This window comes from Rhineura floridana, chromosome 21 (genome assembly GCF_030035675.1).
Source record: "Rhineura floridana isolate rRhiFlo1 chromosome 21, rRhiFlo1.hap2, whole genome shotgun sequence".
NCBI lineage: Eukaryota > Metazoa > Chordata > Lepidosauria > Squamata > Rhineuridae > Rhineura > Rhineura floridana.
In genome coordinates, this window is record NC_084500.1 from 4,098,526 (window position 1) to 4,124,952 (window position 26,427).

The 26,427-nt window shown below is 46.8% G+C and overlaps 1 protein-coding gene across 4 annotated transcripts in view; it reads left to right on the forward strand.

Moving 5' to 3' along the window:
* Nucleotides 1-1,009: 1,009 nt before the first annotated feature.
* Nucleotides 1,010-26,427, forward strand: part of COL26A1 (collagen type XXVI alpha 1 chain) — a 132,969-nt gene continuing 107,551 nt past the window's right edge. For 2 of the 4 annotated variants that reach the window (XM_061605419.1, XM_061605420.1), the window contains exons 1-2: nucleotides 1,010-1,533; nucleotides 26,226-26,348. In XM_061605419.1, coding sequence (XP_061461403.1) covers nucleotides 1,373-1,533; nucleotides 26,226-26,348 — 284 coding nt within the window. In that variant the 5' untranslated portion in view covers nucleotides 1,010-1,372. The remainder of the gene's footprint in view (nucleotides 1,534-26,225; nucleotides 26,349-26,427) is intronic. The other 2 variants (XM_061605417.1, XM_061605418.1) reach the window with 2 other exon arrangements.

The window sequence follows — 26,427 nt, forward strand, 5'->3', positions numbered from 1 at the left end:
AGTTGCCGGAAGCCTCAGGAGGGGAGAGTGTCCTTGCACTCGGGTCCTGCTTGCGGGCTTCCCCCAGGCACCTGGTTGGCCACTGTGAGAACAGGATGCTGGACTAGATGGGCCACTGGCCTGATCCAGCAGGCTCTTCTTATGTTCTTATGTTCTTATGAGACCACCCCAGCTAGCTCAGGAAGGGAGACTGTTGAGCAGTGGGGTGGGCGGTACACCAACAGAATCCCTATTCTGTCCCGACCACTCAACTTCAGATACACACACTCGAACCCTGGATACTGTGGGATAGGGCACCTGGTCAGGGAAATGGTATCACGATAGACCACTGCAACTCCACCTCCCCGCCCCCCAGGTCTCGCTTGCTGCTGCACAGAGAAACCTGGCGGGCACAGCTGAGAGAGATTAACCCCCCCAGCTTCATCCAACCAGGTCTCTGTAATACAAGCCAGGTTGGCATGCTCATCCAGGATCAAGTCTTGAATGGCCGTTGTTTTACCATTCGCCGACCTGGCATTCACAAGCAGCAATTTCAACCCAGGGGGACTGTCACCAAGGCTATCCAGGCTATTTGCAAGGGGAGACAGTTTGGGGGCAAGCAACACCCTGTTGCATTCCCCTCTCCCCTGATAACATAACTGCCTCCCCATTCCGTATCTCCCTCTGCCCTCTACAACCTCTGCTAGAAGACTCTTATCAATGACTAACACATCCCCCTTTCATCTTGATCAGCTCATAGGCTCTGGAGACATAGGGACCTGCCTGGGACCCTGCTGCCAAAAAAGTTAAGGGTCTAAGACCCCCGAGCCCCTGGACGACTACACCCCGTTTGACGATTGACTGGAAGTCACTGAGTGGCAGAAGAGCAGCGCATAAATGCACCCCCTACAGCCCCCACCAGAAGGAGTAAGAGACTGACCTGCGCCTTCCGGCAAGGTTCACTTGAAACCTTTTCCCAGAGCCGGGGCGCAGCCTCGCCAGTCCTAAATTAGCTTCGGAGACGACACCGCCCTCGAAGGGTTAACCCGAAGCCTCCCCCACCTACCTCCCGCCCCCTTTCGGAGTAAACAGCTGAAGCGACTTCGCTCGGATTTGAAAAGGTCCTCCGTAGGCTGCTTGTGCGCCCAGGGCGCACGGAGCTCACACTTGGCCACTTGGCAACCGCCTTCTCCTTCACCGAGCCCGAGCCCGGCGGTGGGTCCTTCTGCTGCCTCTCGCTCTCTCTTTTTCTCTCTCTGAGCCCCGTCCTCCGCGGGGCTCTCCGCAGCCTGGGAGGATGAGTCTCTGAATCCCAAAGTTTTGGGAGACCTCCCCGCCTCCCGGGCACTTTTGCGCGTCCAGACTGGTGCCGTCCGACGCTTTCCAAGCCAAGATGCCCCTGACTTTCTTTTGGTGGTGCTGCTGCTTCTGCGGCTTTTGGGGATGTACCTTCGAGACAGGATTCCTCTATCAGTACCCAGCATCGGCCTTGCAGCACAACTACCCCGAGCAGAGTCCCGGAGGGGCGTCAGGCAACGGCTTCGCCAATCGCCGGTGAGTGACTCAAGCCTCCCTCCCGGCAAATGCCAGGGAGGGTTTGTAGCAGCGAGCAAAGGCTAAGCTCAGTGGCACCGATGCAGGCTGCAGCTCCACGCTCATTTACCGGGGAATAAGCCCCATTGAAACTGAGTGGGACTTATTTCTGAGTAAACATGTATAAGACTGCACTAACTGCTTTATTGAGACTTTTCTTGTGGTGGGGGAAAACCAACAGCCTTGGGGCAGGGCGGGGATGATTTCTGAAAGAAGCAAAGCTGTAAGGATATTTTTCTAGAAAGAATATCTATATACTCGGTTGGACCAGTCTGCAATCCTAGAAATGCTGGGAAGTGAGGCGTGATGATGATGCTGATGATTACGTTTCTATACCACCTTTCCTCCAAGGAGCTCAAAGTGGTGCACCTGGTTTCCCCCTCCTCATTTTAATCATCACAACTGCCCTGTGAGGTAGGTTAGGCTGAGACACCATGATTGGCCCAAGGACACCCAGTGACCTTCATGGCAGAGCGGGGATTGGAACCCTGGTCTCCTGGGTCCTAGTAGGACACGCTAGCCACTACATCATGCTGTTTCTTAGTAAACGCACAGAAGGTTGTGCTGTGAATCTATTCTTGTTTCAAATAGGTCAGTGTTCCCCAACTTTTTCCCTGCTATGGACCATTTGAAAATTATGCTGTATGATTTTTCATTGTGTTTTGGTTGTTGCTTTGATTTCTTACATCTATAGAATTCGCATTGGAATACCATAAAATACAATATAAGAAATCGAAGAAGCAATCGAAACACAGTGAAAAAATCAACCACAAATCCGCAGGTGTGCCACGGGCCACCTGAATGAAGCTCCACGGATCACAGCTTGGGAACTCCTGAAATAGATGATAAAGATGGTGTTGCTCCTAGGCTGCCCAGTTGGTGGGTGAGGATGGGAGTGTTTTCACTTTGTAGCACTTGGTAATGGGTGGCATATTGGGGTGTCACTGCTCACCTGACCTCTGGTCAGTTCCTTTGCTACTTCTTACCAGGAGGTAGAGGGGAAGGTACAAGGTGGCGGGAAGTTGGCGCAGTGCAAACACCCTGGCCCTTGGAGACCAGGGTTCAAATCCTCACTTGGCCGTGAACCTCACTGGGTGACCTTGGGGCATTTGCTGTTTCTCAGCCTAACCCTACCTCACAGGGTTGTTGTGAGTTTTAAAATGTAATATAAATGTAATACTAAATGGAAGTAATAATGGGGCTCGCAGTGGCCTGTTGTTGGTCAGGAAGGGTGCCAAACATAGCACAACTTAATAGTTTCTTATTTTTATGTAACTCCTGGTGGGAGGGCTTCTTTTTTGTCACCTATAGCTGGTGGCCTAAAAAAAAAAAAAATCTAAACCAGTGGTTCCCAAACTATGGTCTGTGAGAAGTCCACATTCAATATGCATTTTGATTTTTAATTGTATTTTCTTGCTTCTTGTACCATACTGTGTCTTGTTGTATTACGATTTGAATTCCATGTAACACAATAAAATACAATATCAGAAATAAAGCAAGAAAAATTCCCCAAAAAAATCTTACAGCATCTAGCACAGGACATTTGTTGTTGTTATGTGCCTTCAAGTCGATTACGAGTTATAACGACCCTATGAATCGGTGACCTCCAAAAGCATCTGTCATGAACCACCCTGTTCAGATCTTGTAAGTTCAGGTCTGTGGCTTCCTTTATGGAATCAATCCATCTCTTGTTTGGTCTTCCTCTTTTTCTACTCCCTTCTGTTTTTCCCAGCATTATTGTCTTTTCTAGTGAATCATGTCTTCTCATTATGTGTCCAAAGTATGATAACCTCAGTTTCATCATTTTAGCTTCTACTGATAGTTCTGGTTTAATTTGTTCTAACACCCATTTATTTGTCTTTTTCGTGGTCCATGGTATGCACAAAGCTCTCCTTCAACACCACATTTCAAATGAGCTGATTTTTCTCTTATCCACTTTTTTCACTGTCCAACTTTCACATCCATACATAGAGATCGGGAATAGCATGGTCTGAATGATCCTGATGGTAGTGTTCAGTGATACATCTTTGGCACAGGACATTACAATTGCTGTAATGGGTGGAAAAATCTTTTAAGTTGTCTGCCAAGACCCTTGGCAATTTTCAAGCGGTTCATGGGGGGGGGGGAGAAGCTGGCAAATAATACAGACCAGGGGTTCCCAAACTGTGGTCTGTAGGCCACCAGTGGTTTGTGAGCTTCACACAGGTGGTCCCCGGCATGATCTGCAGATTTGTGGTTGAAGATGCGAGGCAGCACACCCATCGCATCACATGCCCATATTGATTTTTAATTGTATTTTTGTTGCTGATTTTATTTCTTGTGTTGCATTTTATTGTGTTGTATTGTATAAGGGGTTTTGGACAGGGATCTCACCCATCTCTACCCGCAGATGCCAGGGACTGAACTGGGTCCTTGTGCTTGCAAGGCAGATCCAATAAATGCAATAAAAATGCGATACATAAGGGGGGGAAGCAATAAGAATACCATTTAAAATCTTACAGCGTCTAGCACATTGCAATTGCGACAATGGGTGAAAACATCATTAAGTGATCTGCCAAGACTCTGGGCAATTTTCAAGTGGGCTATGGCAAGGAGATGCTTGGGAACCACTGTGTTAAGTGTATTTGTTCCTGCAGACAAGTTATAGAATGGCATAATGTGCTTGGTTTCCATACCTAAAAGAAATGGCCCAAACCATGTTGTTCTTTGGGGCTGGAACCTCCTCTTCTTCACCTTCAGCTTCAGGCAGGTGATGCTCATTGCATGTTTGTAAATACCCTTCCCTTTGTTGTGGTGACACATGGGTTGGGTCAGACAGTCACACTTAGGAAATCAGGAACCTGGGAAAGTGTCTTACACTGAGGTGGACCATTGATCCATCTTCATTCATTCATTGGCGATCACTCGTGGCCGAGTAAGATTGTCTTCCAAGATAAGGTCTTTAACGGTGGGTCCATAAGTGACTGTGGAGGCCAATTCTGGACCCACACAGCCTCCCACAGTGAGGACATAGGTTTCCAGATGGAAGATGGTCGCAATGAGGATTTGCTTGACGTGCCTTCCGCTTGGCTCTTTTGTCCCGTTCGCCCTGCATCCGTGCTTCTTCAAAGTCCATAGCGCCTTTGATAATAGCCGACCTCCATTTGGGACGTTCATGGGCCAAGACTTCCCAGTTCTCGATGTTCATGTTACATTTTTTTAAGAACGTCTTAAAACCTCTTTTGCTGTCCACCGATGTTCCGTTTTCCATCCTTAAGCTGGGAGTAAAGTAGCTGCTTTGGAAGACGGTGATCAGGCATTGGAACAACATGGCCGGTCCAGCGAAGTTGATGTTGGGGGATCATTGTTTCAACACTGGTGGTCTTTGCTTCTTCCAAAATGCTAAGTAGACAAGTGTTGTCTACACTGACTGGCAGCAGCTCTCCAGGGTTTCAGGCAGGAGTCCTTCCAAACCAGACTTGCAGGTGCTGCTGATGGAAGCTGGGACCTTCTGTGTGCTCTTCTACTGAGCTACAAGCCTTGTGGAATGGTACGTCAAATGATGACTTGCGTGTGTGAATGGGCCACTGCAGATCTTGACACTATTGGGTCAAACCCAGAGCTTGGAAAAGTTACGTTTTTTGAACTACAACTCCCATCAGCCCCAGCCAGCATGGTCACTGGATTGGGCTGATGGGAGTTGTAGTTCAAAAAAGTAACTTTGCCAATCTCTGGAAACCCACACAGGAGCCTGCTGAATCAGGCCAGTGGCCCACCTAGTCCAGCATCCTGTTCTTTCAGTGGCCAACCAGATGCCCATGGGAAGCCCACAAACAGGACTTGGTGCAAGAGCACTCTCTCCTCCTGTGGCTTCCAGCGACTGCTTTTCAGAAGCATATTGCCTCTGACTATGGTAGCATAGTCATTTGAAATGTGGTGTTGGAGGAGAGCTTTGCACATACCATGGACTGCAAAAAAGACAAATAATTGGGTGTTAGAACGAATTAAACCAGAACTATCACTAGAAGCTAAAATGACAAAACTGAGGTTATCATACTTTGGACACATAATGAGAAGACATGATTCACTAGAAAAGACAATAATGCTGGGGAAAACAGAAAAATGGAAATGGACTGCCTTCGAGTCGATCCTGACTTATGGCGACCCTATGAAGAGGGTGTTCATGGTAAGCGGTATCCAGAGGGGGTTTACCATTGCCTCCCTCTGAGGCTAGTCCTCCCCAGCTGGCTAGGGCCGGCTCAGCTTGCCACAGCTGCACAAGCCAACCCCTTCCTTGTCCGCAACTGCCAGCTGGGGGGGCATCTGGGCTCCTTGGGACTGTGCAGCTTGCCCACGGCTGCACAGGTGGCAGGGCACGTAACCCCTGAGCCACTCCCTGTGGGGGTGATCTTTAGCTGGCCCTTGACACACAGGAGACGTGAGTGGGGATCTGAACTCACAGACTCTGGACTCCCAGCCAGGCTATCCTCCCCACTGTGCTATAACAGAAGGGAGTTTTCCATGCTGTATGAGTGCCACTCTCCTCCCCGATGAATGTATGGATGCATGGGTAGTGGAGTTGGTCCACACATTCAGGTGCGCAGCTCCATAACGTGTGGCTCTGCCCTCAGGGACTTAAATGGTCTGTTTCAGATGTGATGGGTTTTATACCTAGCTAGTTTGTAAGATGCTTCTGTGGAATATGGGTGACCATGTTTTATCAGTTCGTCTGTGCAGCATCTTCAATGTGCGTGGCACACTTTACCAATTTTCAAAGGCAACGGAGAGAGCTCTCTGCTTCCGTAGATCTTGCCATATAAAACAAGCAGCGAGGAAACAGGAGGACCAAAAGAGCGAAAAGGGAGGGCAGAAGATAGTCAAATGTTGTTTGGGGATGAAGATGGAGGACAGAAGCCAAAGGTGCCTTTTGAAAAGAGACTTTTGGAGCAAGGTGGAGAGAGGACACCCTGTGCCTGTCCAAAGAGGAAACTGAGAGCTTATCCACACTGGAGTTAACTGTGTGTTTGCAGCCAGTTGCATTCCCTTTGAATTTGTGACATTACCTTCAAACAACACCAATTTTCATCCTTTTAATTCGGCTCTATCCGATACAGGAATAATCCGATAAATTGAGGGAAATCAGACTCCAAACAGCTCCACTCAGGGTTGCCGACAATTTGGTTTGGTGGATGATGGGGTGGGTGGATCCATTGTCACATTCTGCTCCTCCCCTTTCTACAGCCGCTACTTCCTCCAATCCTTTCATTTCTTTTCCGGCTCTGATCATAACTATTTCCAGGGTGCTCCTTCATGGAGCTAGATATAGATATAGTTTAGAGTTTAGTTTATTGTTGTACGGTCACAGACCTGTTAAAATAAATAAAATAACATCACCGATAGAACATCAAAATAGTTAAAACCCAGTAATACAGAAGCTAAGATGTGAAAGAAATTACAGTTAAGAAAAAAGAACTCTCTTGCGACTCCTTTGGGCAGGGAAGGGAAACTTGGCCACTGGCTCTGTTTTTAGCTTAGCTTTTAGCTGATATCAGCCAAAAAATATTTCAAGTACCAGTCCGATGACTTGCCAGGATATAGTTATATAGACTTAGATGGTGTTTTATTGTGAACGAGGAGCATTCAAGTGCAGGCTGTCCAAGCACCTCTGCTTGCTTCTACCCTGGTGAAAGCAAAAAAAGAAGAAGACCTGGAAGGTTGAGCATCCATACCTGGAGGGTTGAGCGTCTAAACCAGGGATTGTGCAACAAGCCACATATGATGACTAGGGCCCACATTTAAATACTGAGTGACGATATTGACCATTCATCTTGCCATCAGCAAGAGGGATATGCTGTGACACTGAACTCATGCATAAGGAACTTTTGTCCAAAGCATACATGTGCCATTGGGGAAGGTTGACCAAGCCGAAATGCATTGGACATTCGAGGGGTTCATAGCACTTCACGGAAGAATATTGATTATATTCTTGATTGCGCTGAGCTTTTCATGGTTTTATACATGTTGCTGACACAGGACTGTTATTACTATCTTAGGGTTCATGGATTCAGTCGTCGTTGAATTCTACAGGTTCTGGGCAAGGTTGGACTTTCTAAACTTTTGTACGTTTGTAGCCTTGTATCTTTCATGGGAAGGGCCGTAGCTCAGTGGCAGAGCATTTTTAAAGAGAAGAATAAAAATCTGAAAGCATCTTAAAAACTCTTGGATAGGAGGGGGGAATTGGGTTAGTAACGGCATTGTTCCCGGCCTATCAGTGCTATGCATCAAGGAGTTTCGGTTTTAAAACACACTGGTTTAATTTATTATGAGCTGACTTGAGGAGAGAACATTGCAGGCCTAAATGACATGCTTCTGCAATGGGCACACCAGTCAACTTTGGGGATGGGCTGTAGCTCAATAGTAGGGCATCTGTTTTGCATGCAGGAAGGCCCCAGGTTCTGTCCTTGGCATCTCCAGGTAATATCTGAAAAACTGAAGACCCACTGCCAGTCAGTGTAGACAATACTGAGCTAGATGGATGAATCGTCTGACTCGGGTTTAAGGCACCTTCCTATGGTCCCAGGCTATGGTCTAAAGGCACATGAGGCCAGCACCCCGCTGAAGCTAAGTAGCGTCAGGTCTGGTCAGTGCCTGGATGGGAGGCCGCCTGGGAACCATATGTAAGCTGCCTTGGGTTTCATGAAAAAAGAAAGGAGGGGTATAAATGTAATAAATAAATAATACGTTTCAAACTTAAGTATGTGAATTGGTATGCAACCTAATTGTTATATTTTTGGCTATGAGTGAAGCTATCCACCATTTTTTTAAAAAATCAATTCCTTGTCATATACAGTAAGCTCTAAAAGCAAGTATATTTGCAAAATGAACATACACATCTTGCATTTTCTCTCTTTGGAACTCGGGGGGGGGGATGTGATACATTAATCAGCCAGACCCCAAATTTCAGTGTTGTAAAAGGAATCTTTGCTTTAGGTCAGTAGCTTTCACTCTCTTAGAGTAGCCATCACCAACTTGGAGCCTTCCAGGTTTGTTATGGGCTGCTGCGAGTTCCACTCTGAAACAGCTGGAAGGTAGCAAGCCGGCCAATACTGTGTTGTTTAAGTTTTAGCCCATTTATATATTGCCCACTAGGGATGGCAGGGTCTGGCCGTGTCAGTTCTGTTAGCTTCTCATTTTCCCAGTTCTTAAATTCAGTTCTCTGTTTCTGCAGCAATAAGGAAGTTTCTTTTTAAAAAAATCCTCACAAAAATTCTCCATCATTTCAGTGTGAATTCATCAACTCGTTTTTTGACCAAGGTGCGCCTTTTTGCAAGTTGTGACCAAGGTGTGCCTTTTTGCAAGAGGATTCTCCTAATATGTTGCATTCTTGTCAACGTTGGTTAGAGAGCTGCATTGCAAAATTCAGAGGGGTGCAAATTGCTTTGGAAAGTGCAAATTTGACAGATTTGGCTTCAGATGTGGACTGAATTGAATTTCTCCCCCTTCCCTCCTGGCTACTCACTCACTCACTCAGGAATTTATTATCCATTCAGAGGTGAATGACAATGGTGAGATTCAGTGGGCCAGCCAGTGCCCTGGGATGTGCGCTCTCTCTCTCTGTATCTTAGGACATGTCCCAGAATCCTCAGGGGTTCCTCAAGAGACGTTGACCCAGGGCTAGGTCCAGCATTGAGATGGTCCTTAGCATAGCCCGGGGTGTAGTCATCCGGGGTCTCAGGGGGACTCTTCCTTGTTTTGGAACAGGGTCCCAGCAGATTCCCTCTGTTTTCAGCATTCTATGAGCCAATCAGCATGAAAGGGGAGTGTGTTAGCCACTGAGAAGAGTCTTTTAACATACTTCCTTGTCCTTTCCTGCTGATTGGAACCAATCGGAGTAAAAGGAGGTCTGTCAGCCACTGAGTAGCTAACATTCTCCCCTTTCATGCTGATTGGCTCCTGGAGGATATCTGTTGCTGTAAGACAGGGGGGAGGGGCATGGCTGTGACTAATATGAATGGACCCTGCGCATCTGAATTTGCCACTACACTACTGAATAGCTCCTGATTCACCAGTGGTCTCCCCTGATGAGTGTATCCAGCAGAATTCCTGATTTATGCTGGGTGGCCACCATTTATCATTTCCCATATTCCCTGGGCTACCTGGCTCATAGGCATGCAGTGTGTGCGTGGGGGGGGGGACAGGGCCGGTTTCAACACTGGTGGGCCCTGATTGGGTGCATGGGCTCAGGAACTGTCCAGGGGTTCTAGGTGCTGACCTTGGCCCTGGCCCTGATTGGAGTTGGAAGGTTTTCCTCGAAGGTAGAAAATGGGAATCCCTGTTATGAAAGCCACAAGCATGAAATGTCCTTTCCACCAGTAGAGGGAACACTTCTAATTTCTAGCAGCAATGTTTGGGAGAACAGCTGTGGGATTGGCCTCCAGACTGTGATTCCAGAATTTTCAGTTTCTGAATTAACAGACCTAAAATTGTTAATGACCTGGAGCTGATGCAGTTTTGTAGAAATCAGTCCTAAGGCTGACCCCTTTGGAAGGAAAATATGAGAACTGAAAGTATATATTTAAAGACGTGTTAGTTCCCCATCGAGTTTGTAGCTGGAAGCAACAACAAAATCCACCACTGGTCAAGTTCTAAGGCCTACAGTGTCCTGGCCAACCCTGTTGGATTCAGACTCAGAGTCACTGCTGTGTTTTCTCTGTTCTGTTTAATGCAGAATTTCAGCTTGGAGTGTGTCATCCATCAGCTTACAGGTTACACAGGATTCTGCGTCTCTGCACAGCAATACTGAGCGTGACACCTCAAGCTAAGATGTTGTTGCAGCCGCTAGAGGCTCTTTCAGAAGGCTCAGGACAGGCCCTCCCTTCACATGGGGAAGGTGTCTCTGAATGGGACCAGGTTAGCAAGCAGGCGCTGCTACGAGCGGGGCAAGGAGTGGGTGCTAATTGTGCCTGTCTGTGCATCTGCCGGTGCATCCTTGGAGATGGAGGCGGAGACAGGTCAGGCCAGTCTGGCTCACTTCAGGAACGCTCTGCAGAGGCCATGGCGTGCAGATGGATACTGTTAAGCTAGAACTGCAAGAAATGATTAGATAGAAGGTCTCTCTCTTCATGGTAAATTTGATGTGAACAACGAGCACCCCTCATGATAATTCTAGCATTGTTAGCCGCAGCTAGTTGGAATAAACAGTAGGCTGGATGGACACAGGCAGTGGCGCAGCTAGAGTTCATTTTAGATGGCATGTGGAATGGCTTTACCAGTCCCGTCTCTGTGTGTATCCTGCACTGGCAGGAGGTTGGACTTGATGGCCTTTTGAGATCCCTTCTGTGTCTACTGCCGCCCTGGGCTCCTGCTGGGAGGAAGGGCAGGATATAAATCAAATAACAAATAAATGAATACAGTGGTTCTACTGGTTTTGCTGGTTTTGACCTATAACGCGGCTCAGGACTTTAACATCTCAAGGACCACCTCTCCCCATATGAACCGACCTGGGCCCTGTGGTCTGTTGGAAGTGGGGCAAGAGCAACTCCTGTTTTGTTACTTTGTTTAAGCTCCAGAAGGAAGATAGGGCTAGGGTCCTCCAGATGGATAGGCTTTGTTTACTTTTACCTGTGATGCTCTGACTGACCTCCTTCTGTCACTAGACTGTGACGCCTTTAGGGAAGCTTACCTGCCCCTCCTCCTTCCGCCCTTCCCATTCCTTTGTCCTCCGGCTGTCCAGGAGCGAGGAGACATCCCTTTGTCTCTCTCTCTCTCCGAGCATGGGCTGACTCCCACACCTGGGCGTTATGCCTCCAACTTAGCTAGTTAGTTAGAACTAGGTTTGCTTTTCTATCTACTATGTATTTCTCTAAATAAAGTAGCTTTTCTTATTTTACTAAGTCTCCAGTCTCAGTGATGCTGTTGCAGGGTAAAAGCCTGCTTTCTTAGGCAAACGAACGCACACACTGGCACACTCGCATTTCAACATCTGCTATTGCTCTCTGCTACTGTGGTGCTGCTTTTAAATGAAATTAAGCAACACAACTACACACAGTGCAACAAGGTCACCATCAGAGGCCTTCTTTCTGTGCCCTCTCTGCAAGAAGCTTGGAGGGTGGCAACACGAGAAGGGGCCTTTTGGGTTGTGGTCCCCGCACCTATGGAATACTCTCCCCAGAGAGGCACACCTGGTGCATCTTCAGGCAGCAGGTAAAGACCTTCATTTTTACTCAGGCCTTTGGCCCTGCCTTAGGTTTTGTCTTCCTTTTAAAATTTTATATTGCATATTTTAAAATTTGTTTTATACTGCATGCTTTTAAATCTGTTTCATATTATATGTTTTGAAATCTCTTGTAAGTTGACTAGAGACCATTGGGTATGAGGCAGCTAACAAAGGAAATTGTTGTTGTTGTTGTTATTGTTATTATTATTGTTGTTGTTGTTATTATTATTGTTATTATTATACTTCCAAGTGTGGTAAGCCAGCTTTGCTTTGTTTGAAGGGGCCCTCCTGCCCCTTCTACTAATGGGGGCCTGGGCATCTGCCCTAAAGTCCTGTCCTGGTGGTACCACAGGGCAGAAAAGAAGGATCAAAATGACCGGGTGCACAAGAAGTGATTGCAGATGAATTTGCTACGTTTTGAGAAGTTCACAGAGGGCGTTGTGTCAAAGTACAAGAAGGAAATGGGAAGGGGGTAAACTGTAATTAAGTCGCGACCTGATGGCGCTGCTAGGCACTGTATAAGGCAGGTTCTCATATTCATAGGATTTTTTTAAAAGCTGCCTTCTCAGGGTGCCCAGGGGAAGGTGCTAAATATCAGGCATGGCTGACCTTTCTTTTGCATTTTATTTATTCCTTTCTTTATTATGGACTTTATATCCCATTTTTCCTCCAAGTATCATAGAATCATAGAATAGTAGAGTTCGAAGGGGCCTACAAGGCCATTGAGTCCAACCCCCTGCTCAATGCAGGAATCCAAATCAAAGCATTCCCGACAGATGGCTGTCCAGCTGCCTCTTGAATGCCTCCAGTGTCGGAGAGCCCACTACCTCTCTAGGTCATTGGTTCCATTGTCATATGGCTCCAACAGTTAGGAAGTTTTTCCTGATGTCCAGTCGAAATCTGGCTTCCTTCAACTTGAGCCCATTATTCCATGTCCTGCACTGTGGGATGATCGAGAAGAGATCCCGGCCCTCCTCTATGTGGCAACCTTTCATGTACTTGAAGAGTGCTATCCTATCTCCCCTCAGTCTTCTCTTCTCTAGGCTAAACATGCCCATTTCTTTCAGTCTCTCCTCATAGGGCTTTGTTTCCAGTCCCCTGATCATCTTTGTTGCCCTCCTCTGAACCTGTTCCAGTTTGTCTGCATCCTTCTTGAAGTGCGGAGACCAGAGATGAGGCCTAACCAGTGCTGAATAGAGGGGAATTAGTACTTCATGCGATTTGGAAACTATACTTCTGTTAATGCAGCCTAATATAGCATTTGCCTTTTTTGCAGCCACATCACACTGTTTATTTATTTATTTATTTTATTAAATTTATATACCGCCCCATAGCCGAAGCTCTCTGGGCGGTTCACAACAGTCATACATCAAATACAATAAACCACATATTTAGACAATTTAAAACAACTTTAAAATACCTCATCAGGAAGATTGTTCCATAATTCGGGGGCCACCACTGAAAAGGCCCTTTTTCTTGTTGATACCCTCCGAGCTTCCCTATGAGTAGGCACCCGGAGGAGGGTCTTCGATGTTGAGCGTAGTGTACGGGTAGGTTCATATCGGGAGAGGTGTTCCATCAGGTATTGTGGTCCCGAGCCTGTTGGCTCATATTCAGCTTGTGATCAATGACAATTCCAAGATCCTTCTCACATGTTGTACTGCTAGCCAAGTATCCCCCATCTTATAACTCTGCATTTGGTTTCTTTTTCCTAAGTGTAGAACTTTACATTTATCCCTGTTGAATTTCATTCTGTTGTTTTCAGCCCAATGCTCCAGCCTATCAAGGCCCCTTTGAATTTTGTTTCTGTCTTCCACCGTATTAGCTGTGCCCCCCAATTTTGTATCATCTGCAAATTTGATGAGCATACTTTGTACCTCCTCATCCAAGTCATTAATAAAAATGTTAAAGAGCACCGTGCCCAGGACCGAGTCCTGCGGTACCCCACTTGTTACTTCCACCCAGTTTGAGAAGGAACCATTGGTAAGCACTCTTTGACACTCTAAGCACTCTGCCACACTGCCTGCACACCCCTTCCTCTAAGAGGTGCTGTCCTTGAGCTCCCAGCCTCCACCCCCTGGGACTCAGGATAACTCCATAGTCAGGTTTTTTGCAGGGGGGGGGCAGGGAAGCTGTGGATGACTGCAGGATGGTCAGAGGGTCCTTATTTTCATTTGTGATGTGTTGGGAGATATACACTGCAGCAGCTCTTCAAACGTCTATTTTGAGTGGCTGGGGAAATAATTCCACTTTATTTTAAGAAAGTTTTCATTTACATCAGGGGTGTCCATTGGCCAAGCTTGGCCTGCAAGGAGGCCCACGTTGGCCTGCGAGGTCATTTCCCACAAGCCATGATCGCCTGTCCATCAGCTGACACCACTGGGTCATCATGCTGTCAGATGATTAATAGGTAGGTGTGTAGCTCTGAATACCAGTTTCTGGGGTGGTGAGTTGGGAGTAGCAGAAAAGGGCTATTACCTGCACACACCCCTTCCCATTTGTGGGCTTCTGAAGGGCATCTGACTGACCACAGTGAGGAACAGGACCCTGGAATAGATAGGATCCAGCAAAGCTCTTATGCTTAACAATGATACAGAACATCCCATTTTGAACAACTTGTCCTCTCCAAGCATGACAGGGAAATAATGTTTGCACTGCTAGAGTTTTCATGTTGTGTGCGTATCTATACATATTGCAGTGGAGTGCAGGAATAATTGATTTGTTAAGGCTTAGTAGTTGAAAGAATAAAGGAACTTAAGGTTGATTACTACAAAGAGGTAAAGCCATGCATATCTGTACGCAGACTGAGCCATGACTAACTGATTGAGAACAAAGACAGGAAGAGAAGGGAGGAAGGGGAGGAGCAAAGCCTGCAAAAACAACCAACACGTTAGAGGAGGAGTCGGCAAAGGGGTTGCCTTTCTGTCTATCAACTCCCCTCGCCTCACGCTGGTTCAGATCTCTTGTAACAGGCATTGGTGCTTTACTCCCAACATGTACAACATCGACCCTTGTGAGTGGCAAGCAGTTTGGAGCCTGTGGATTGGCCTGGCCTGGCGTCAGCCCCTGGCATCCTTGGGTAGCTGTCAGGGCCTCAAGAAACCTTTTGTGGTTTTTTTAATCATCTGAAAAGGTCCTTAAATGACACAAACTTAAAAGTGCTCCTTGACTAGCCACCAGGCAAATGGGCCGTGCCTGAAATGTGAGAACCTAAAGGTCTAGAAACTTGATGCATTTTGACAAAGTGTGTGTGAGGGAGAGGGAGAGAGACCCACCTACTCATTTCAGAGCTTTCATGATATGCTGATATAACACCGCTTGGCTTCATTTCAGGTCTGGCTCCAGAATAAATGATCAGAAAATGCACACCCTTTCCTTCCCTCCCTTTGCCCCTGGCAGACTTGAAGACTTGGGTGGGGTGGGGTGGGGTGGGGGGTGTCTTGCTGTTTCTCTTTCCTTTTCAGTTCCTTGATGTGGTTTATCCTTCTGGGAGTCAGTCTTTGCGCATGACCTTTCCACAGAAGGCTTTAGTTAGTAGGGCAAGCTGAGCATGCCAGAGGATGGAGAGGGAGGTTCTGTGTCTCGCTCATGCAGGGGGAAGAGTCAGAGAGGGGAAAAGTCCGGAGCTGCCTGCTTGGGGGAAGGCTTTGTCTGAAGGGGCCATGGATGTTCAAACCAGATGGGCTGCAAGGCTTCCCCTCCTGGGCAACGGAGAGTTTACCTGATTAAGGCACTGGAGTATCAGTTGATTCTCCTGCATCCCGCCCAAGTCATTGGTCCCATCTGGCAACCATTCGTGTCTCATCAGATTTGTTTCGGCCAGGGGTGGGGAACATTTTCCCAGCCTGAGGGCCGCATTCCAATCAGGGCAGCCTCCTGAGGGCCACATGGTGGGGGTGGGCGGGGCTAGAGGCCAAAGTGGATGGGGCAAGAAGTGTAAATGTTGCTGTTTGTAGAGTAGACTAGTTTCTCCACACACTCGCACGCCCCTCTCCGTGCCCTTCATCCGGACGAGCAAGTGGCGTGATCAGACTTCAGGGTCATAATTCCCAGCAGGCAAAGGGTGTGAAGCAAGGCCAGTGAGGGGGTGTGGCCTGAAGAGAGCTCCAAGGGCCAGATGATGAGACCTCGAGGGCCACATTTGGTCTCCGGGGCTGAAGTGCCCCGTCTGGGGCTAAGGCCCCACGTGCTAGACTACATCCTTTTTATTGGTTTTTGTGTTTTGGTATTTCTATATCTTGCTCAGTCATGAAAGAACAAAGACCACAGCAGAGCGCACCATGGATTATAAAATACGGGGGTAGGGGGAAACCTCCCATAAAATACAGCCATCAGAATAAACGTCTGATGTGTTGTTTGTGAAAGATGCTGAAAGCTGTTAGACTCCGGTTCCCCTCAGAGAGCTATGATTTCCAGGATTTCCTGGGAAGAGGAAATGACCGTGAAGCCCCTCTGGCAAACTGTAGCTCTGTGAGGGGAAGAGGGGTCTCTTGACAACTCTCGGCACCCTTCGCAAACGACACTTCCCAAGAGACTTTGGGGGAAGCTGCGACTGTTTACAGTGAAATAAATGGTGTGAACCTTCCACTGCTTCCTGACCTCCTTCCGAGCTGCCTCCAGCGCTGCCTCCTGGGAGGGCGGAGCCAGAGGCGTGACTAGAGGAGGGGGTGTTGGAGTTGTCACCATGTCTGTCGCCGAGGATGCACGGTGGATGGGCAGGCCCGAACCGACTGAGCCGTCTCCCCAGCCTTTGCGAAGGAGTGCCCGTCTGGTTGCCGCCCAGTCCCAATCCGGGAGACGATTCCCACACAAGTAGCGAGCCTGCCCTGAGCCTACTGAAGTGGTCTGAATGGGTGGGTCAAGTTGCTGTGACAATGTCTTTGCTTGAGTAGCCATGCCTCGTTGAGCCGCAGAGACCTGTGCGGTCTGGAAGCTGACCTATGGAATGCTTACATTTTGCATTAAACCTAACGGAGAAAAACGTACCAGTGAGCTTGAGTCTGAATCAAACGGGGTAGGTCGGTACAACTCAGCTGATTTTGCTACCCAAGCTAAAATAGATAGGGAAGGTGTTCCAGCACCCTGACGGTTGCGGTTGCCCCCTTTTCTCTAGCTTCTCCGGGAGACAATGTAGCTCCCTCCTCCTTTGCTCTCTAGCACCTGATGTTTGAAATAAAACACTTGCTTTTAGTACAAATCATCTGCTCCCTGGTGTGTCTCAGATATTGCTTGAAATAATTGCGGGGCCTGCCATCCATCCGCACTCTGGCAAGGTTTGCTGCTTTTTGGCAAGAGTCATGTGTTTCAATGCAGTCTTTCCATTCAACATTGTTCCTATCTTGAGTGTGGGGGGGGACCGTTACTTTCTCTTATGACCAGGCATTTGAAAAATCAGGGGCTCACTCTGTTGCTTCAGCGGGTTAGCAATGGACAGCGGCTGAGATGATTTGTTTATTTATTAGAAGTTTTTTTTTTTTTAAAAAGAGTCTGCCCTTCAGCCAAAAAAAGTCTCCCAGTGCAGCTTACACAAACATTCATGGTACAACAGTCCCTGCCTTCAGGCTTGCAATCTAAAAGACACAGGGCATAGTTAAACTATGGGACTCGCTCTCACAAGAGGCAGTGCTGGCCACCAACTTGGATGGCTTGAAAAGAGGATTTATAATCTGCCCTGTTGTAAGATTATATCAAGGTGGATGTTGGTATAATATACTGGATAATCATGTTCCCCATGACAGCAGGTTAGGCCCCGTCTCCATGATATACAACACTAAAGGCCCACTTCCCATATTGTGTGGAACGGACCTCCTGATAAGATGGGATCTGCAGGAGGCCCTCACCTGCAGAACGCAGTGATCGACTGGATATATAAGGGTAAGACGGTCTTTCAGATATCCTGGTCCCAAGCTGTATAGGGCTTTGTACACCAAAACTAGAACCTTGAATTTGGCTCAGTAGCTAATGGGCAGCCAGTGCAATTCTTTCAGCAGCAGGATGACATGTTGGCGATACCCTGCCCCAGTGAGCAGGCTCGCCACTGCATTTTGCACCAGCTGCAGCTTCCGGCCCAACCTCAAGGGCAGCCCCACATCGAGCGCATTGCAGTAATCCAGCCTGCAGGTTGCCAGCGCATGGGCAACCGTGGTCAGGCTATCCCGGTCCAGAAACGGCTACAGCTGTCTCACCAGCCGAAGCTGGTTAGTTAGCCATGGTTAGTTAGTGGAAGTCCCATGGCCGCTTCAGCATGTATAGCTTTCCCTCTTTGTAGCAATCAACCTTATATTTCTTTGTTCTTTCAACTCCCAGCCTTAACAGACCAGTTATTTCCACACTCCACTGCAAGATGGATCTACCAAAAATCCATAATAGGGCCAGCCATCACTTGAAGTGCATTTTGCTGGCTGAATCCCCCCCCCCAGTTTTTACTTCAAGCAAAAGTTCCAAATGTTTTTTGTTGAACCCAGCCAGCTCCCTTTCCCTCTCAGAAGCAATGACCTTTGAGTTTTTATTGAAATTCCTCTCCCCTCTTAAAGAGAAATGGGATCTCCCCAGAATGCAACACTACAGGGAAACTTGGGCACAGGGATGAGGGTGGCTGGAAAGGCCTTCTCCTTATCAAAACACTCCCACTAGTCTCTGCACCCTCCGTGTGGATCTGCTTTAAGTATAACATAGAGAGTGACCTTTCCTCCATAGACAAACAAGAAGATAATTCAGTGCAGTTGTTTGTGCTGATAACATGCTTTTAAGGCAGCCCGCAGCCCTGAGATTCCATTCCAGCTATGCAGAGTCACAGACCTGACCTGCTTTGAAGACCAGATCCTGATATTCTTTATCTACCAAGCCACCTGTCTTATCTGTTTGAAGGATTTGTACCCCACTCTTCAGCCGAAAAAGACTTCCAGAGTGCCTTATGTGAGATTAATAACAAACCTGACGGTCCCTGGCTGCATGCTTACAATCCAAAAGGCATGGCACAAAAGGAAAAAAGGGAAGAGGAGGGAAGAGAAAAGCAAGCAAGCTCAGGTGCCAGTTTTTAAAATTACAAAGTTCTTGTAAGGACCAGCTGGAATGGAGGCAGCTGAGGGCGAGGGGCTTGATGGAGTGACCTTGCAGGCCCATGTAACCTTCTGTCCATAGTTTTGACCTTATACGCCTTGGGACCCCTATACCTAAAGGACCGCCTTGTAAACCTGCATGGACCCTGAGATCATCCTCTGAGGCCCTCCTCTGTGTCCAGCTTTGTCATTGGTTCAATGCCAGGCAAAGGTGTTTTTATTTTCCTAGGCACTTGGGAGGCTCCAATGATTGGACTTTTTAATTATTTGATTATATTTTTAGTATGAAAGAATTCAGTTCAGTTCACATCTAAAGGCAAATCTACCTAATACACACGCCCCCAAATAATTTGCAAAGCAAACACAGACACCCTTCAAGCTATGCACGTCTCTCAATTTTACAAGGCAGGTTTCATACCAATGTGTAGAGAAATGCACGGGCTAGGGTAAAGTGTTAATTATATACCTTGTTTTTATTATCATAACTATAGCTATTATAGTTGCATTCCGTTGTAAATCATTGGTAAAGTGCCTTTGTATGATAAACAAATATGAACCACTTCCCACCACAAAAAGTCCACATTTAAAGCAATATCATACCACTTCAAACAGTCCCGGCTTCCCCAAAGAATCCTGGGAAGCGTAGTTTCTTAAGGGTGCTGAGAAGGCATATATTCCCCTCACAGAGCTACAATTCCCAGAGTTCCCTGGGAAGAGGGATTGGTTGTTAAACCTGGGATTGTAGCTCTGTGAGGGGAATAGAGGGTCTCCTAACAATTCTCAGCACCTTTCACAAACTATAGTTCCCAGGATTCTTTGGGGGAGGCCAGGACTGTTTAAAGTGGTATAATACTGCTTTAAATATAGAATGCAGATGGGGCCTTATATTTGTTGCGAATCGCTTCGGGACTTTTTGTTGTGGGAAGGAGTTCATATTTGCTTATCATACAAATGCACTTTACCAATTATTTACAAGAGAATGCAACTATAATTATAATAATAAAAACAAGGTATATAATGATTACAATTATATACCTTGTTGTTATCAACACTTTACCCTAGCACATACATTTCTCTACACATTGGTATAAGACTTGCATTGTAAAATTGAGAGACGTGCATAGTTTGAAGGATGCCTGTGTTCGATTTGCAAATTATTTGGGGACCTGTATATTAGGTCGAGTTGCCTTTCAATGTGAACTGAATAGAATTCTTACCCCCATTTCTACAGAGTGGCCCGGGTGAACCCTTGGGGGGCCAGGATACTGAGGTGCCCCAAACCTGCCAGCACCGTGGTCTACACTGAAGGAGGCCAGGCCATAAATATAAACAACGATGAATGAAAACCCTAAACTAAATCAGTGGAGATTGAACTTTGTCAGACTTTTTTGTGAAGCATTTGCTAAACCAGTTGCCGATGGATGCCATTTTAAAAGACGCAGCAGCCTCACGCGTTGGGGAGTTGAAATCTGAGCTGTTACATTTTGCTCCATGCAGCAGAGGCAATTCTGTATCTGTTGCTAGCCCGGGCTTGTGCCAAATGCATTCCTTCCTTGCACCAGTACATCTGTATGTAATAGAGTTGACGGGGAGGGGTGGGTGGGCATTTATAGGCTCTGAAACCTAAGATGAAGGTCTTTTCATTACCGTTTAGTCGACGGCTTTGGAACACTTTCGTGCATCATGGGAACTCTTTAAGATATTGGCTTACAAGGGAAGAGAAAAGGGCTTCCGCTGTGTCCTAATGCTCACAGAGGTGGTCAACGAGTATTTGGCTGTACTACCCCAAACTGCAGGTGGGGGCCCATGTGATAGTGAGCTCCAGGATTCCCCCTCCCCCAAAAAATCCCTGCACGTAAGGACGGAGGATAAATTCAATTCACATGTGAAGCCAAATCTATCAAATTTGCACTCTCCCGCCAAAAACCCTCTCGGTGATAGAACACCTGTTGTGCATGCAGAAGGTCCCAGGTTCGATTCTTGGCATCTCCAGGTAGGGCTGGAAGAGAACCCTGCCTGAAGCCCTGGAGAGCGGCTGCCAGTGAGCGTAGATCAAGGTTTCCAAACTCCCCACCCCCTGCTGGACCGCATGCAAATTGCTTACAGTCTTAGTGGGCTACATGATGAGCTTCCTGCCTGTGCTAGATGCCGCTTGGTTTTTAATTGTCGTTCTGGATGCTGCTTTTTTTCTTATATGCATCGAGTTCAAAATGGCAATACAATAAAAGATGATATCAGAAATAAAAGAAGCAATCAAAATGCAATTTAAAAAATCAATAGGAATATTTAACGCAACAAATTTTTCATCTCCCGTCTTCAACCACAAATCCACAGCCATGCCACGGACCACAATCTGAGAACCACTGGTGCAGAGCATACTAAGGTAGCTGCCCTGCCCGAAGCCAGAAATTCCAGGCGCACTCGGTTCTGTGAGTTTTTCTCTTTTTATTAAAGTTACAGCAGCATCAAAAGCCTTCCGACTCATCCAACTGCCTATGCTTTCTAAGAACGAATTTCCCTGGCTATGCGCGTCTCCAAGCTACAGAGGTTGATGCAGCTAAGTAAATCCCCCATTGTGTGCCTCAAGAGGGTTTGACTTTTGCGTGAAGTCTTTGGATCCTCCTTAACCCCTCTTCACGCCTCTGAATTCTTCGAGAGCGAGGCGAGGGGGGTTGGATCTCAGGTTCCTCCTCTGAGTCGGAAAGGCTAACGGGTCGGGGAAGCGTGGGAACCTGCTGCGTGCCCGGGTGGGTATCTTCAACCTGGCAAGGCAGTTCCTCTGGCGCGGTCAAACGGGGTGCGCCCATCCCACCAGTCTCTGACAGTTCACTCTGCAAGCCCTCGGGGAGGCAGGGGACTGAGCGAACGGTTTGCTCTCCTCCCTCAAGTCTTTGCCCCAGTCCTCCGAGTCCGAGTCCCCCTCCACTAAGACCCCCCCCTTATCCTGGGTCACAACAGCAGCTTCCTAACCAGTGGAGACTGTGGCTCCATAATCAGTGGGGCAGAGAATCTGCTCTGGGTTTTAGTCCAAACTTTCAAGGAGCTGTCCAAGGTGCTGAAGCCACCACTGTTCCTAACTTCACTTTTGCTGAAGTTATAATTAGCAAATGTGCATAGACAGGACTCTCAGAATCACCCCGGAATCTCTGACTGTTTTTAAAAACATTGTTTGGTTGGAGAATTGCATTGCAAAATTGGCACAAGTGTGGATTTCGAAGGATGGCTGCGTTGAGGTTCTGTCATTTTGGAAAGTGCAGATTTGATAGCTTCGGCTTTAAAGGCTAACTGGATCAAATTTCTTCCCCCAGCCCAAGTCAAGATGTATGGGAATGGCTGCTAGGATAGTGGGTAGGGTGTCCATGTGTCCTACTGTACAGAGGACAGCCCTCTGTTCGAAGGTGGTCCATTGGAGGCTGTTGGCTCCCAAGTCAGTGGAAAGAGAAAGAAAAAAGGGGGCAATCCCAAAATGCTTGAAAAAAATGTGTATTATGACAAACGCCCAACACGTTTTGGCCATTCTGTGGTTTGGCCTTTGTCAGGAGATAAATGGGTCTAAAATATTCTTCTCCAGCAAAACTGACACTAATAATGACCATCATTATCCCCATTATCCCATTTATCCCCTGACAAAGGCCCAGAGCTTGGGAAAGTTACTTTTTTGAACTACAACTCCCATCAGCCCCAGCCAGCATGGCCACTGGATTGGGCTGATGGGAGCTGTAGTTCAAAAAAGTAACTTTTCCAAGCTCTGGGCCAAACCACAGAGTGGCCGAAACATGTTGGGCGTTTGTCATAATACACATATTTTTTCAAGCATTTTGGGCTTCCCCCCCTTTTCTCTCTCTTTTTGCCTTTGGATGCTTGCCACCTTTTGCTGTCCAATGTCAGTGGGCCAGTGAATCCCCTCCAGGTTTTAGTCCAAACTTTCCAGGTGCTGAAGCCACCATTGTTCCTGACTTATAGTTAGCAAATGTGCATAGACAGGGCTCTCAGAATCACCCCAGAATCTCTGAATCACACAAACATCTTTCATGCAGGATGTTTCTTCCTTATGCATTGCAAATATTCAGCAGATGCCATTATTGACTTGAAAGAATTTTTAAACGCCCTTCTCTTAGACTTAAAATTACAGCTCCCTCTGGTCAAAGCCGTGTCACTCCCATAAAGATGACAGGGTGCATTTGACAGAAGGAGGAAAAGCCTTTTAATTAGGTTGCTTGTTTTATTTCTAAGAGATTCTTTTATTCTGGGATACAGGGTTTGAGCTGCGCTGGGCAATGAGAAGGGCACCAGTGTGCCCTGTGGTAAACCTTTATATAGAGTTTCATCCTGCTTACTTTATAGAGCTTTATTCTATCCATAGTTGGAATTTGGTCCCGCAAGAGGCTATGATGATGGCCACCAACATGGAAGGTTTTAAAAGAAGATTAGATAGATTCACGGAAGGTAAGGCTATCGGTGGCTATTAGCCATGATGGCTATGTGCTGCTTCCACCGTTGGAAGCAGTATGCTTCTGAATACCAGTTGCTGGAAACCTCAGGAGGGGAAAGTGCTCCTGCACCCAGGTCCTGGTTGTGGGCTTCCCATTGGGGCATCTGGTTGGCCACTGGGAGAACCGGATGCTCGACCACATGGGCCACTGGCCAGCAGGGTTTTCTTATGTTCTCATTCTACGTTCTACCCCATCGTCTTTTCTCCAGGTTAAAAATGTGCAAAAATGTGAGCTGCCCTCGCAGTAGAGCTGATGTCGGACATCATTTCTCTGGTTCCCTCTCGGTAATGCCATGCAGTCTCCCGAATCTAGAGCTAACAGTGCATTTGTTTGGATGCTCTTCCTATCCTGTCCCCGGGGAGAGCAGAAACAAATTTGTTTCCCTAAAATCTCCACAGTGAGCATCCGTGTCGACCGTTTGTTGAATGTTCACAGAGTAATCCGTAAGGCATGTTTAGCATCGTGAGAACATAAGAAGAGCCTTTGCCAGATCAAACCAAAGGCCGCATCTTATCCAGCATCCTGGGGGCAGGCAGAATGCTAGCCAAGAGGGGCTTTTGCTGAGCACAGAGTCCAGGGACACCAGATCACATGACCCTGCTAGCACCAGTGTCAGATCTGGAAAGTAAAGTCAGGGCCAGCGTAGGGTCGGTTCCAGCAAGGCAAGGTCAAAGTACAATAGGCAAGAAAGCATGGATTGGGCTCGTGGCAGTTGTAGTTCAAAAAAGTAACTTTTCCAAGCTCTGGATTCACGTGGTGGTGATGAAATGCCTTGTGCTACCATTTTACTACAGTAAATGTGTTATTACTAGTTAATATACATTTGCCATTTATGAAGGAGTCGGAGTTGGACAGTAGAAAAATAAAAGAGTCAGAGTCAGAGTTGAAGGTCTGGCGTACGTACTCCACAGCCCTGGTTTTACCTATAATTTTATTATTTATAATACATTTTATTATATTATTATTTATTATTGTCTGTTCTGCACAACATAGGAAGCAGACCTTTAGTGTTGTGACACTGACCGTTTAGAATTTCCTCCCCTTAAATATTAAACAGGCGCTGTCTCTGTTATCTTTTTGGTGCCAGCTGAAGACCTTCCTCTTTCAACAAGCCTTTTAAGTAGAGACCTTATCCCAGTCTGTGTCTGTGTTGGAATTGCTTTTTAATACATTTTTAAAGCTTTTTATTTTTTAAAGATGTTTTGTTTTAATAAGTTTTGCAAGATGTTTTGTTTGAATATATGTTAAAGTCTGTTTTTAAGAAGTTTTAGAGTGTTTTTAGTGTTTTTGTTTGCCGCCCTGGGCTCCTTCTGGGAGAAAGGGCGGGATATAAATTTGATAAATAAGTAAATAAATGTACACTCTGTGAGAACTCTGTGATTAAGCAGTTTTTAAATATTTCTAAATAAAAACGAGCCACCGTGGCATAAAAATAAATTGAGAGCCAGTGTGGCATAGTATCAGTATCAGACCGGAACCTGGGAGACCAGGGTTCAAATTCCCATTCAGCCATGAAGCTCCCTAGGTGACCTTGGGCCAGTCTCCCATCCAAGTACTAACCAGGCCTGACCCTGCTTAGCTTCCGAGATCAGACGAGATCGGGCGTGTTCAGGGTAGTATGGCTGTAGACACCTTGGGCCAGTCACTGCCTCTCAGGCTAACCTACCTCACAGGGTTGTTGTGAGGATAACATGGGGAGGGGGGAACCATGTGTGCCATCCTGGGCTCTGGAGAAAAGATGGGATGTAAATAAAAAAATTAATTGACTGTTTTTAGTGCCCTCTGCTCTGACCTCCTTAAGGAAGAAAGAGCAGGATACAGATGATTCAAAATATTCAGATAAAATGTATTTATTTATTACATTTATACCCCGCCTTTCTTTCACCATGGAACCCAAGGCAGCATACATGTTCCCAGGCAGTCTCCCATCCAGGCACTGACCAGACCCAAATCTGTTTAGCTTCAGCAAGGTGGTGGCCTCATATGCCTTCAGACCATAGCCTGGGACTGTGTGTAGGATTTTATTCCTAGTGGTGCACTTGCCTTTGAATCCGGACTCTCCATTCCATGTAGTTTGTTGTTATGCTGCTGTTATGGTTCAATCAGTTCCTACAAACCAAACAGCACTCGGCAATCCTGACTCAAAGGGATTGCTCAAAACTGCAGTTAGCTCCTTGTGATGCCTTTGCAAACTACGGTTTAGTTAAAGCAACAGGACGTCACAAATTTAGGGACTCAGACGAGAGCAGGGAGGTTCAGCCTAAGCAGAGTGCTTGTTCACAATCCTCCACATCTGTGGTTTGGGGGATTGTTTGAATGCAGCTATAGCAGAGCTTGGAAAAGTTACTTTTTTGAACTACAACTCCCATCAGCCCAATCCAGTGGCCATGCTGGCTGGGGCTGATGGGAGTTGTAGTCCAAAAAAAGTAACTTTTCCAAGCTCTGAGCTATAGGCTGTCTGAAATAAGACACACACCCACACCCAAATGTCTTTAAAAATGTGGAAGAGAATAAAATGGAATGAATATCAACTGGTAAAGAGTTTCAAACTGCAAGAACTATTAGGGAAAAAGAAGGAAGTTGCAAATATAACGGGAAACTGGGAACTGACAAAGAAGGAATTAAAAAATGTTTTCCCCTAATTCACCCTCCAGATGTTGCTGGCCTACAACTCCCATCGTCCCTGACCATTGGTCATGTTGGGTGGGGCTGATGGGGGTTGGAGTCCAAGAACATCTAGATGGCCACACGTTCTCCACCCCACCCTCATTTGGTGGCAAGCTGATGATTTGCTCTGTTTGAATGTATGTTTGTATTTAGCGCCTTTCTCTGTTTTGTCCTTGGATTTGCAGTGGTCAGCGATTCCGCTTTCATGGCAATGTGTTTGTCTCCCGTTCCTCTCCGCAGGCACTGGTGTCAATACACAGTCACCCGGATGGTTTCCTGCCAAGTGCAGAACGGCTCTGAGACGGTGATCCAGAGGGTTTATCAAAGCTGCCGATGGCCAGGGCCTTGTGCCAACTTAGTGAGGTAACAGCCATCTTAATCACTTCTTCTGCTTTGATCAGAATTGTTGGGTTCTCTCCTTAGAGGGTAGAGGCACCATGCT